The sequence below is a fragment of the Bombyx mandarina genome, chromosome 19, assembly GCF_030267445.1.
Source record: "Bombyx mandarina strain Sakado chromosome 19, ASM3026744v2".
Classification (NCBI taxonomy): domain Eukaryota; kingdom Metazoa; phylum Arthropoda; class Insecta; order Lepidoptera; family Bombycidae; genus Bombyx; species Bombyx mandarina.
In genome coordinates this window covers 4711276-4725883 of record NC_143225.1, presented here as the reverse complement: position 1 = coordinate 4725883, position 14608 = coordinate 4711276, and the positions used below count along the sequence as shown (strand labels likewise).

General features: G+C 35.0%; 1 protein-coding gene across 1 annotated transcript; it reads right to left on the bottom strand.

Moving 5' to 3' along the window:
• Positions 1-534: 534 nt before the first annotated feature.
• LOC114239369 (store-operated calcium entry regulator STIMATE) lies at positions 535-12423 on the bottom strand. Its single transcript, XM_028169531.2, has 6 exons — positions 12033-12423; positions 11698-11842; positions 11400-11521; positions 8605-8804; positions 4439-4513; positions 535-3640 (listed from the first exon to the last, which is right to left on the bottom strand). The coding sequence occupies exons 1-6, from the start codon at positions 12154-12156 to the stop codon at positions 3551-3553; spliced, it is 756 nt and encodes a 251-aa protein (XP_028025332.2). The 5' UTR covers positions 12157-12423; the 3' UTR covers positions 535-3550.
• Positions 12424-14608: the final 2185 nt, after the last annotated feature.

Sequence of the window (14608 nt, the reverse complement as noted above, 5' to 3'; positions counted from 1 at the left end):
CAATCTATCCATTTCTTCTTAGGTCTACCTCTTCCTCTGTATCCTTCCACATTCATAGCTAACACTCTCTTACCAACCTCATTTTCATTTCGTCTCATACCATCCCAAACGCGCACTCCTTAGCTTCTCTGTCACAGGTGCCACTTTCAGACTTCCTTTAACATATTCATTCCCTATTTCTATCCATTCTCGTTACTCCACACATCCATCGCAACATTCGCATCTCTGCTGCATGCAGCATGCAATCGCCTTTCATCCGCCACTTTTGTTGTCCAACAAACTATTTGTCTACCTATGTAAGCCATTATTTTAAAACAATTTACTAAACTATTATATTTTTATTTATTATTAATCGTTTTCATTTGACTTTTTTTATGAATGAGGGATTACTGGTGGCCCAGAGACCTTTCCAGTTTCACCAGGACAGGTGGGTTTCATTGGATTGTAAGTCATAAGTAATAGTAGATAAGTCTGCAAGTCCAATAAATACAGCACTATGTTGTATCGCAGTATACACAAAAATAAAACTCAACATAAACATATCGTATTATATTTGCACAAACAATTAAAATATGCATAAAATATATCATAAGTAATCCAATATATACATGTATTATTTTTTTTACAAAACATTTTCCTTAACCAATATTTACATCATTTATTTATAAGGTGTTAATAAAAGATAAAGCTACAAAAATATTCGAATTCATTTTTAGATTTTATTCATTTAGAGCTGCACTTTTTAACTTATAACCAGGCATGAAAGGGTCAAATTGATTTGGTGAATTACGACTATGGGGCGAAAAATTAAAAATAAATGTAACTAAGCTTACTAATAATTCCATAGCCACGTGAAATATCATAATGCTAATTCAAGAACGCACGATGGATTTTTTGTTTGCATCAATATGATCAGAACTAATCGTCAGGTGTTATTAAACGACATTATTAATGCAATAACCAAAATTTCTACTAAATTTAAATTCTCAAATATTTTTTCATTAACACCTTATTCACATTTTATTAAAATGGCAATTAATTTAATATCATTCGTTCCTGTAGCAATGGAGGGTAAAATCAGATCGAAATACAAACACGTTTAGGTTATTTTAAGATGCAGGCGCGTGCATTTTTTCTTAGATATTTCTTTTTTTTAAGGGATTTTATGTCATGTCTTATTTCAATTTATATTCTTATTTTTATGAAAAATGATAATATGGAGTGAAATGAAATGAAGATGATTAATTTGAGACATTAATCAACTGGGATGAATTTAAATGAAATGAGATGATATGGAATGAAATATAATCTCAGTAAAATGGTGGTAATTTACTGAGATTTTTTCAGAGGACTTTTTGGAGGATCCCGAGAAGTTACGTCCAGCGGCTTTGTTTCATTTTCCCACATTTGTGCACTTTCACAGATATTAAACAGTTAATAAACCACCGTTATTACACATTTAAACCTGAAGAAACACTAAATAGACAAAATAAAATAAATCACACAACTTCACTCCTCGCGTTCCCGCCAAAAAGTCCTCAGATACTTCGATTTTTACCACAGACAGACTATTCATATTTTTTATGCTCTAAAATAAAATCGTGTCAACAATATGTGAGGTTAAGTACAAATGTGTAATTTCATTTTATTTGTGATGTTGTACTAAAAATTTAAATAATCCGTCCTAACATAGATTACAATATTAAAATCATTAAGGAATATTTTCATTCTGAGCTATTATTGTGTGATGTCTAATAAAAATAAATCTTTTTTTCTTTTATGACTGGAAGGCGTTTTTTTTAAATACGATCTTCTACTGTGATCGCCGTGAACCGTGAACTGCCTTATATAATATAAACGACTCGCTAGAACACGTAATTTTGTTTTTCTCTCTCTTCTTTGATCTAAAGGTCAGTTAACTTGATTATTGTACTACGGGGTTCGAAACCAGTCGCAATCCTTAACATAAAGATGTTTGTCTTTCGCAACACACAATGTGCACGTCCTTGTCCCGTTGGTGTTACTAGCAGCCACAGAACGAAAGAAATCATTGAATCAATGTCGACACGCCAGGATTTATTTTCATTTTTTCTGAACGTTTTTTTTGTAGTATTATTTTGAAATTAGCAAACATTAGAATTGCCAGCACATTAAAATTGATTCGGTTTTAGATCCCCGCGCAACGACAGACAGCCACGTCATGGCAATATGGCTGATTTAAAAATAAAATTAACAATGTAGTATTGTTATTCGGTTTGCGCGAGTCGTAGACATTATTAAAACAACTTTTACGGGTTAATTACCGCGTTTAATATTTTCATTTTATTATTTCCTACCCTACGAATACTTTCCAGTTTTCGTGGTCACGGACGACTAAAATAATGATGACGACTTCATAAAATAAAAACAAAAAATAATCGAATTAGCGAGATATTCCAACAGAATTTCAGTCTCGGTTCGATGTGTCTTTTCAAAACAATTCCAAATACATGGCACTATAGATGTTATAACAAGCATAATAATAATTGTGTACTTATAAGATATGCGTCCTTTTCACTCGTTCCGCTAGTACAGAAGGCGCGAGCAGGACGTAACACGTGATCCTACACGATCCCAGCAGTATTATTAAGAACTAACATAAACTTTACTATAGGAACATTATACAACAATTCATTTCATAAATGAGACGTATAAAAATATTTTACTCTTCGAAAAACATTGGACGTGAATCTGTTAAAATGACTGAACTCACATTGTTATAGGGAGCTAAGCATTTATTAGTCTCATTATATTTACGAATGCGAATCTTTGGAATTTTGTATGGAACTGAATTCAAACTTTAGGTCGCATTATCAAATTCCAATTATTATCCCGGTATTATTTAGTTTCGAGAATAAACCAGATATATCAAGAAAATACGTGCATTATTTTTTCTATAATTTCGTTTTTAACTATTTTCCAATGATTAGGTATTGTCCGATAAACAGTTGCTTTTTTTTGGAAACAAATTACGGCATTGAATAATAACAACAATAGAATTTCTTGGTTCGTTTTTAATTATGGGCATTTATTACCATCGGTTTAGATTTCATAAATGACTGTTGTCTTGTTTGTTAAAAATTTTAGCGAATTAAAAAGTAGTTATGTCTATAGATTTTTCACGGAAGTCCGACCTCTGGAATATCATATTTAAATTTATTTATAAAGAGGTAAAAAAAACAGTTGTTTAATTTTCTAGGCTGTTTGTCAAACGATGTTCTTTGCTTTTTTTTAAAACGCTAAAGCAACTAAAAAAAAAATCGGTCCATAAACTGTCCGTTGTTCTATTGGTTCGGTTACTGTTCTGTCAGTCTATTTGAATACAAACTCTTTTAGGTTTCTTTAGTCTAATGGTTTATCCCGTTTTCGCGATCGGAACAATCTCTTTATACCTTTATTAATGAAAACAATTCTGAACTTACGGAACTAGCAGTCGGTCGGTATTCTAAACGTTACTATTACTAAGAGATTACGATACCACAGCCCGTTGCGTTGTGGGCTTCCTGTTTTGTCATACGCTAGCGCCGAGCAACCGCTCGTCGGCCGAGTGCTCGTCCTCTTCCGAACCAGACTTCTCTTTCTTTATCGATTGGTATCTCACCTGATATTAAAACGGATTTAACGTAAATAAAAAATAAAAAAATTATTTTATTTCTACAACTGAACAAGCAAAGGGAACATAGTTCGCACAGCCAAATCTTGTAATATTATCTACGTGTAATTTTTTCTTGTGTGCATTTTCGTCCCAGCTAGTATTGTAATTTTATACACGAAAAGCTTTGTTTACACCCAGATGTCCCAAAGCGGGAGTTTTACTAGCATTGAGTCGATTTTTTTTTATGATATAGGTTATTTTGTTTGCCGGTGGCACTGTGAGCCTAAATGGGTCGATACCACTGTATCATATCCATTTCCGTTTTAAAATCACTTTGTAATCGTTTCCCAATAATAAGTTATGATCGAAAAAATTTCATACATTATTTTACTAACGTCCTTTTTCTGAAAATCTTGTCCGCACACACAGGACGTAAACGAACATAATTATTCGCTCAGGATTAGGACAACCGTTATTTCAATGCAGTTACAAATATGGACTCACGTTTGAAGATAACATTTCTATGGGCTTCGGTAACCGTCTACACGTGGGTCGTAAGCTTACCAAATAATTTTGTGATGTTCGGCACAGTTTTTTAAAACAGGGCGATAATTCCGTAAAATAAGTACTGATTGTTCCCATATTTTAAAGCTAACTATATTATCATGTATAACAATTATTAAATTACAACTTTACTAACATTAACTAATGTAGACGACTGAGATCAACGACCTCGGTATCAGTTAATGACGTACTAGTAAAAAACACATTAACCCAATAAATCGAAAAACGAATCATTCTTACCTTCGTTTTAATTTTAGTACTGACTCCTCTGGGATGATACATTAGGAAGTTATCTGTCACCCAGAATATTAGTATCTGTAACATAGATAAATTATTACAAAATAAAACGAACGAGATCATAAGAATTAAAATAAAAAAAGTCAAATATTTGGGACCATTTCACTAGTGGCGTGAAGCACTCGTGAATGGATTTCAATGCAATTTCTAGTTGTATCCCGAATTAATCATACGTCCACCGTAGTAGAATCTTTTATCCAAAGTTATATATAGACTCATGTTTCAAAGTTAGCGAGGTAGTATTCACGTCACAATGTCTATGGTCCATAAGTCTACACCAACAATAATCTTCTTTAAAGGCATTTCATATGTCCGACAATGAGGTCATTTGGTTTAATCTACTCCTATAATCTACTCGTACTGTTGGCCACGACCGCGCGATCTCGGTTGATTTGATAATTATTTAGTTTTATCATTTAATATAAACTTAGGTTTGATTCGACGAATATATATACCTAGTCAGGTCATAAGTATTGTCACAGAGTAAAAACTTTTCTTTTAGAATGCTGGCCACAAAAAAGTTTATTGAATTCGAATTTCGAATTGTTCATGAAAATAAAAAATGTATACTTTTAGAATTATACTCATTTTTAAATATGGAGTAGACGCTTAAAGAAGGCCGTGTTGCAGTTATTGCGTTGCATCGTTGCGGTTACGCGCCAATTCAAATTTTTAACATACTGAAAAATTTGAATATAACCAAAAGATTCGTTTATCGTACCATCAAACGATACAATGAAGACTCTAGTGTAGATGACAGGTCAAGAAGTGGTCGCCCTCGGTCTGTTAGGACTCCAGCAGTGATAAAAGCTGTGAAGGCGCGAATTCAAAGAAATCCCAAACGTAAGCAGAAGCTGTTGGCCCTTCAGATGGGGTTAAGCAGAACCACGGTGAAAAGGGTGTTAAATGAAGACTTAGGGCTTCGGCCATATCGAAGAAAAACAGGACATCGTTTGAATGCTCGTCTAATGGACCTGAAACTGAAGAGATGCCGCGCTTTGTTGAAGCGGTACGCGGGAAAAAAATATCGGGAAATTCTTTTTTCGGATGAAAAAATTTTTACCGTAGAAGAGAGCTACAACAAACAAAATGATAAGGTGTACGCATACAGTAGTGAAGAAGCGAGCAACCGTATTCTGCGTGTCCAACGAGGTCATTTTCCATCCTCGCTCATGGTATGGTTGGGAGTTTCTTATTGGGGCTTAACAGAGGTACATTTTTGTGAGAAAGGTGTAAAAACGAATGCAGTTGTGTATCAAAATACAGTCCTGACGAACCTTGTGGAACTTGTTTCTCATACCATGTTCAATAACAGGCACTGGGTATTCCAACAAGATTCGGCGCCAGCTCATAGAGCGAAGAGCACACAAGACTGGCTGGCAGCGCGTGAAATCGACTTCATCCGGCACGAAGACTGGCCCTCCTCCAGTCCAGATTTGAATCCGTTAGATTACAAGATATGGCAACACTTGGAGGAAAAGGCATGCTCAAAGCCTCATCCCAATTTGGAGTCACTCAAGACATCCTTGATTAAGGCAGCCGCCGATATTGACATGGACCTTGTTCGTGCTGCGATAGACTGGCCGCGCAGATTGAAGGCCTGTATTCAAAATCACGGAGGTCATTTTGAATAAACTTTAGTGTCATAAGAATCTATGTTTTGTTAAGTTCATTTTGGTATATGAATGGTTACATAATGAATAAACTTGTTTCAATTATTTTACATTAAACATGTGACAGAATTTATGACCTGACTAGGTATTTAATGATTCGACGAATATAGTAATATTTAATAATATATTTAAAAGAATATTTTATTTAATGTAGGTATCACCACTCTACTGTTAAGCAGTAATGCGTTTTGGGTTTATATTATGATGGGTAGCCGTTGTACCCTAAAACTGGGAATTAGAAAAAATGTCTCAATGTGGGTGGCAGAATTTACCCTGTTGATTAATGCCTATGGCTCCGTTAACTACTTAACACTAACTGGGCCGTGAGTTCCTTAACTCATTGAAGCAAAAAAAAAACCTTGTTTTTTAAGATTTCATGACCTGGTAACTAAGACAAAAACACTCCAACTTCCATAGTACAGAGTATATACCTTATGTTTGCGGGCGTGTGGGATTTATCCCCCGTTTTTATTTATTAATTAATTATTATACTAGTGAATCTTTTTTTTCCTACCTCTTCTAGAAACCTCGAGAGGTTATTCTAATTTCACCGAGATCAAGAGAAACCCATTTCCATAGGAAACAACTCGAAAGATAATTTAATCATTTTCCCGCGTTGTAAGATTAATATAATAATTACGTAACAGCAATCTTAGACTGTAATATAAATAATAAAAAAATTCTACGTGTACTTGAAAGTTTTGATCTTTAAAGATAGGTCTGAACTTCAATATTGCTTACTTAATAAATAATAAATAAATAAATATTTACTAACAATCACGCCACGTTAACTGGTCCCGTGATAAGTTCGTAAAGAACTTGTGTTACAGGTACCAGATAACGGAAATAAATGTAAGATTTTTATTATACACATACATATATTTAATATATATCCATAACCCTGGAAAAGACATTTATATTTATCATACAAATATCTTTCCTTGGCGGGATTCGAACCCGCGACCCCCTTGTGTAGTGACCATGTCACTTACCACTACACCAGACGGTCGTTATGTGTAAAGAAAATATGTGTAAAGACTATTTGATTTTTAACACAATCAGTAGGTACAGTTGGAATATACACTTGGAATGTGAGCACATCTTACATCGGCTATGATTCCTTGTTTTCATTATTACATCTAAGTGTAAAGAATAATACAGAAACAAGATATAGTATACATTTAACGATTTACTGGTGGTAGGACCTCTTGTGAGTCCGCACGGGTAGGTACCACCACCCTGCCTATTTCTGCCGTGAAGCAGTAATGCGTTTCGGTTTCAAGGGTGGGGTAGCCGTTGTAACTATACTGAGACCTAAGAACTTATATCTCAAGGTGGGTGGCGCATTTACGTTGTAGATGTCTATGGGCTCCGGTAACCACTTAACACCAGGTGGGCTGTGAGCTTGTCTACCATCTAAGCAATAAAAAAAAAAAGATTTTATACTACAGTCACTATCATTGAATACACAATTCACAGTATTATATTTTTTGCCACATTGTTTAGCCGGAAGATATCGTTGTTAGCGATAAGATTTGTACAATTTACATAATAACTAATTTAACTCAATGTGTGTAAAATGAAGAATAAATCTTCGAGTATAGTTAATTATAATACATATTATGAACGTATGTTCGTCATTCCCCGGTCACCGTCCTCGTCGAACCCGTCGCTTGCGACGAAGGGCTCGACGAGCGAATTAACACAGCCCACTGAGTTTCTCACCGGATCTTCTCAGTGGGTCACGTTTCCGATCCGGTGGTAGATTCTGCGAAACACTGCTCTTGCTAGGGTCAGTGTTAGCAGCTCTCCGGTTTGAGCCCCGTGAGCTCACGAAATAGCCTCTCAAGGCTATCAGCATAGGTAGGGAAAAAAAAGTCACTCAAGCACGAAATAATGCTTTATCGAATATGAAATTACGCAGAATGTATATTTTATTTATTGCCTTTCTAGGTAGACGAGCATACGGCCCAATTGATGATAAGTGGTTACCGTCGCTCATAGACATCAGCAATGCCAGGGGCACAGTCAAGCCGCTGTCTAGCATAAACCTTAAGCTCTTGTGACACTTATGACTAATTTTAATGAAAACGACAATGTGTTCGCTATTTCCCTTATTTACCTCCTAACCGATCAAAATGCTAAACAATTCAACAAATTTAAATTAAATTCACAAATCAGAATTTAATTTAAAACTTCTTTTACGGTTTCGTCACGTGATCACGGTCAAAAATATGTAAAGTATTCAAAACATTGGAAATAATTTATAAAAAAACGGAAACAATGTAAAAGTAGTTTTAATTGCGTAGAACTTTATTCTATCATGTCTGAAGCTAAGATATGGAACGGACGTTATGAACTCGACACTAATGAATCGATGATCATGATTCACTTGTCAATATATACGTTAATGATAAACAACACGATTATACTCACATTAACAAAGAATGGTATTATAAGCATAACGACAGCTAGCTCCAGGCGCGGATCGGACACCGGAGACAGTCTCAACGTGGACAGCACCGCTACCACAGGCGGGAGGCGCAACACCAGCGCCAGGACAGACTTGGCAAATGTTGCTAGAGCCGCGTATAATATACACTGGCATATCCACGCGGAGCACATTGGTGGTTTACCTGTAAATATTGGGTTATTCGAGCGTGTCCCAATTATCATCATCATCATCAGCCTATAGCAGTCCACTGCTGGAGATAGGCCTCTCCTCTCCTGGAGATAGGCTTCTCTCTGTTTCCAATGCCAAATATTTGTACAGCTCTGACCATCTCGATTCAAACAAATAAACTGTGGATACGAATTGTAATACCTATATAAATTACTAGCCGTACTCGCCCGCTTCGCTGGCCATTTAAAATTAACATTATTATTTATTGTCCTTATTATTAGGGAGTCCAACACTCATATAAATATTAGCCTACCCATTGAGTACATGTATTTTCTACATGGATACCAAGTTTCAAGTCAATCGGATGCATGGTTAGGTAGTTATAACGGAACATCCGTAAAAACCACTGTAGATTTATATATTAGTACTAGCTGACCCGGCAAACATTGTTTTGCCATATATAAGATTTCTAGGGAATTTCTAGTGTAGAAAAAAACTAACTTATTGTGTGTAAGGATGTGGTAAATGAGTGAAAGAGGTATGTAGTGCAGTGAACGATGAGGGAATATATAATAAAAATAACAAAACCTCATTCAACCACATAATACCTCATTATAACAAAAAAAAAAGTCGTCAAAAAAAAAAGATAGTAGCCGATTCTCAGGCTTACTGAATATGCATAAAAAATTTCATGAGAATCGGTCAAGCGGTTTCGGAGGAGTATGGGAACGAACATTGTGACACGAAAATTTTATATATTAGATAGATATAGATGGACCTTCAAATAGATATGCCCGATTGCGTCATAACAGATATAGGTACGACGTTGGCCCAAAAACCATGTAAGCTGATATAGTCATGATATACTGAACATTATTACACAGGTTAAAAATATTAAAAAAAATATATTCCAAATTATCAAGCTTGAACAGAAGCACAATTTGCATCTTTTAGGCTATGGAATATGGATACCTCAAAATTAGCAATTGCTCTAAAAATTGGGGTCTCAGTATTGTCTCTGATTACAAACATGCGCACATATAGGTTAGTTAGTAATCCTAAATCATCTAACACAGAATTAGCATTTCATACTTTTTTTTTAATATTTGGCTTTCGGGGTTTGTGTTTATTTGTCAATATCTCATTTATTAGACACCAACAATATAGGATAAATGATAGAGGAAATGCATTAGTAATCATATAAAATTACTAATATAAGTTCAATATTAAGGAAAAACTTGACAAACCCAAAATATTTTTTTTAATCACTTACATCATGGAAAGCTGCAAGTGTATTTCGTAAAATAATAATCATACAGTTTACACTAATAATCCACTTATAGAAATGAGAATAACATCCTCAATCAACATTGAAATACATCCATAAGCCTTCGAGTTAAAGGAAGCCATATAAAGACTTGTGGTTCAGAGGCAATTGAAATAAACATATCCATTACTTGTACACTATATGAAGTACTGCTAAATGTAAAACAGGACAAGCAATGATCTTTATAATTGCAATACTTATTCAATGATAAAGTTTACACAGATGGTTTATATAGGAGCGCTACAGTTTTGTATGCAGTTTGCAGGAATTACTGTGTAAACATATTTACAATGGAAATAAAAGTTATATTTATTTAATCATATACATTTGACGCTGGCCTCTGAAGATATTTTACTTCTTTATTCATCTATCTGTTTATTGTTTCAATACCTTCCCCTATAGATTCTATGCAACATAAGCATAATTTAGCTACTTCGATTAACAAGGAATGGCCTGTTTATTATACTTGAGCACATATAAGCTAAATCACCCTACTCACTGATCTTTTGATCCATTAACGGTGCTTTTAGGCAATACAAGCACCGGTCACCGTCCTCGCCGAACCCGTCGCTTGCGACGAAGGGCTCGACGAGCGAATTAACCCACAGACACAGCCCACTGAGTTTCTCGCCGGATCTTCTCAGTGGGTCGCGCTTCCGATCCGGTGGTAGATTCTGCGAAGCACTGCTCTTGCTAGGGCGGTGTTAGCAATTCTCCGGTTTGAGCCCCGCGAGCTCACCTACACAAGCTAGGGTACGCTGAAATAGCCTCTCAAGGCTATCAGCATAGGTAGGAAAAAAAAAACTGATCTTTTAAGGGGGACAGCTATATTTTAAATTTTATATCTGTGAGCTCAGATAGCTGTTTAAAAAAATAATGGCACTAAAATTATCCAATAAGTAATAGACAGTGTTATTGCTACCACCTATGAATAATAATAGTTATATTATTCGTAGGCTACCACATTCTGGCTAGATAGTCCATTAAAGTCTTGAATGTTAACTATCTAATCTAAGGAAAAATATTTAGATGGTAAATTTAACATTATAAATGTTGACCTTCAAAAAAGGGATTACAGATGCATCTCAGTTGATATATCATAAAAGTAACAGATATACCGTATTCCTAAACGAAACATACATATTTTTTGTAAAAACTACACACACAGGAGACAGATCTTATAAAGATGGATTGAGATTGAAATGCAAATAATATTATGGTAGTGATCAAATGAAACTTATTTTTTATAAAACTTGAGTTAATATAAATTAGGTATCTTACCATATTCACCAAAATTTATCAATGGTATGTCATAAACTCTTGCACAGTACTGAGCTAATCTGATTCCTGCCCATATTATCAATAATCCTAAAGTTGAATCCAACATAAAGTTTACAATGTACCTGAAATAAAACAGTTTCAATTGCATAGAATTCTATTAATAAACTTATAACAAGTGTTTTCAGTTTGATAGAACATATTAAATGTAATTGTACTTTAAATATATATTTTTTCAATTATGTATATAAATAATGCATATATAACCAGAAATACAATCAGAATAGAAATGAACATATACCATGTGCATGGGTTTCCGGTAAGATGTGGTGAGAGCCAAACATTTGCTGCATGAATAATAAGAGCTCCTAAGCCTTGCTTTGATGTGTCGTAAAACCATATCAGCCATGGCCTTCTGGCGAAACGTGGTTCACAAAATCTCTTACCTGTAAAAATAATAATTAAGTGTTTCATTTTAATTTTGTTATTCTAAATATTTCAGTATCTTAATGCTAGCTAGTTTTTCATACAGATCAAAGTATTGGGAATTTTGTATGTCTAATGTTGACAACAATTTGTTAGAAAGTTTGTTTGGAACCTTGAAATATTACAGGTGAATGATGTTCTAAAACCTACCTATTAAACAGGTAAATGCTAAAACTGCCAAAATAATTTGCATGAACCACCCATATGTATCGGTAAGAGCATCCTTCGAGCAATGCGGCTCGGACCAGTATATGTAATCCGAACTATTATTCATTTTATCATTACTTTAAAATTTACACTGTAAGCACTTGACTTATCACACTATTCAAGGAGTATATACATCAATTCACTTTGAACAAAAACAAAAATATATTAATTTTATATTAGAAGGAGAATATCTACATTCAATATCAACTACTTATTCAAATTTTTTTTAAATTTTATCAATTTACGTCTGTTATTGCTTTCCGCCTGTTCTAAATAATTAAAAATTAATAATCTACCTAAATTTCTGTCAATTTCTTTACTCTTTGGACGCTGTCAGTGAGTTGTTTGACAGTTGTCAATTTAGTTTTGGTTCATCTATTCGACAGGCAAAGAAATTCTAGTTCACACAAGGAACACATTGTAAGACTATTGTAAAAGATCGAAATCATGTCCTATCAAAATGTAAAAGCTTCTGGATGAAATTTAGTACGTGAAATATTCAAAAACTTTTGTATTTAGAAGCATCCATAAGGATTACTAATCGCCCTGCAAAAAATGAGACGTACCACTTCTCACATCAAATTAACAACCGTTGCGTTGCTCCACGCCTCAAATCGAAACACATTACTCCTTCACGGTAATAGGTGAGGTGGTATCTATAGGTGTGGGCTCACAAAACTCCCTGCCATCAGTAAATATGCAAAATTTTTTGCAGATGTGGTTTTTTTACACAACGCTATTATTTCATCTCTAACTTCCACAGTAATTCGTGAACATATGATAAGTACATCTTGAATTTAAAAAATGGTATCAGCCTCCGGGATCATACACTGGTACAGGTACATTGTTCGATACGAATGCACCATCTTATCCTTTATTAGATTATCATAGGATAATCTATTATATAACTATTAAATAACTATTACATATCTAATCCTACGATAGTATAAGTCCAAAAGAAAGATTGGTTGTAACATTAATATTTCTTGCAACAGGAAATTCGTATCAAAATTTAAAATTTAGTTCTTCAATATCCCAACCCCTGATGACAAAAGCTATCCCTGAAACATGTCGGGCTATTTATAAATGTCTAGCACATTAAATAAAGGCGACTGAAATTAATACTTTTTATTCGGAAGCAAAAAACAAACTAAAACGTCCTTACGCACGGAGAGTAATGGGACGACTGAATAAAACCATTCAGTAACTAAATGCGATTACACCTTCCTAAATGCGTTTCTAATTAGGCTTCTAAATGATTCAGTCGGTCAGAAACCATCCTTGCGACTAAATTCAGTCGTCTGAATTCAGCCAAGTGTAATAAGCCTTTTAGGCAACGATGGTTATAATTATAATATAAGAAAAATGAAACAGAATTACAATAGCAAACATTCGAATTGAGACTATAGGGTAAATATGATTTTAATTGACGTTTCTTGTGCTAAATTCTACTTTAGGTTTTTTGTTTTTTTGAAACAAGCAATTTTTAGCCAGTGTTTTTTACTTCTTCAATTACAATTCCAATTGCAAATCAATTTTTACCAGCTAATCGAATAAGCGAACTATAATCGTCTAGCGTCCTGCAAGTCGCGACATCTATAGTCTCCACTAACAACTTAATTTCAGCATAAGTAGGCAGGCCAGAAAGCTGGTTTACCCATAATGAAAAAAATAAGCATATTTTGAAGATAAGATTAAATTAAATTAACCCACAGACACAGCCCACTGAGTTTCTCGCCGGATCTTCTCATAGTCCTAGATCCCAGGGCCCCAGACGTCACGTATTTTGTGACGAACGAAAAGTGGCCGATTGCGTAGTGTTAGTATGTACTAAGAACGGATGCCTACCTGCTATCTTGCTTAGACGGCCAATTTTCAGGTATCAGGTACTCAAGGTACATAAAATCATGACCTACATGACCTACGCGGTAGTTTCCGTCATGACTTGTATGTATATATAAAACTCGGCAAAGAGTTCGACGTGCAATACTACCCACACATCAGCCTATTGAGTTTCTCGCCGGATCTTCTCAGCGGGTCGCGATTCCGATTCGGCAGTAGATTCACTCGCGAAGCAGCTGCTCTTGAGTTGTTAGGTCTCCTTTAACTGTTCGCAAATTCCATCCCTCCTGCCCATGCTCGTCCTGTTTTGCTGAAACTGGAAAGGCCTCTTAACTGCGAGTATTAAAAAAACTATTCGATGGCGCCATTGTCAGCTATTGTATGTTAAGGGAAGTATTCGCTTGAAGTAGGGGAGACCGGAGCAAGATGAAGTTCGGGGCAGGACGGGAAGTAAGCTTGTGTCCATGAATGGTAATCGTGTTCAGACCGGTAACGGCGCCATTTGCACGAAATTCAGACTGCGCAAGTGTGTCCGAGTAGAGCGAACGTGTTGGATCTCGTTTTTGCGTTGTATAGGAAAAAAACTCATTTTGCAAGTGTTATTAATCCGGTTTTTGGTTAAGAAACTGATGTATGACATGTAAGTACTTGAATGAATATAATGTTTGAATCCTCAG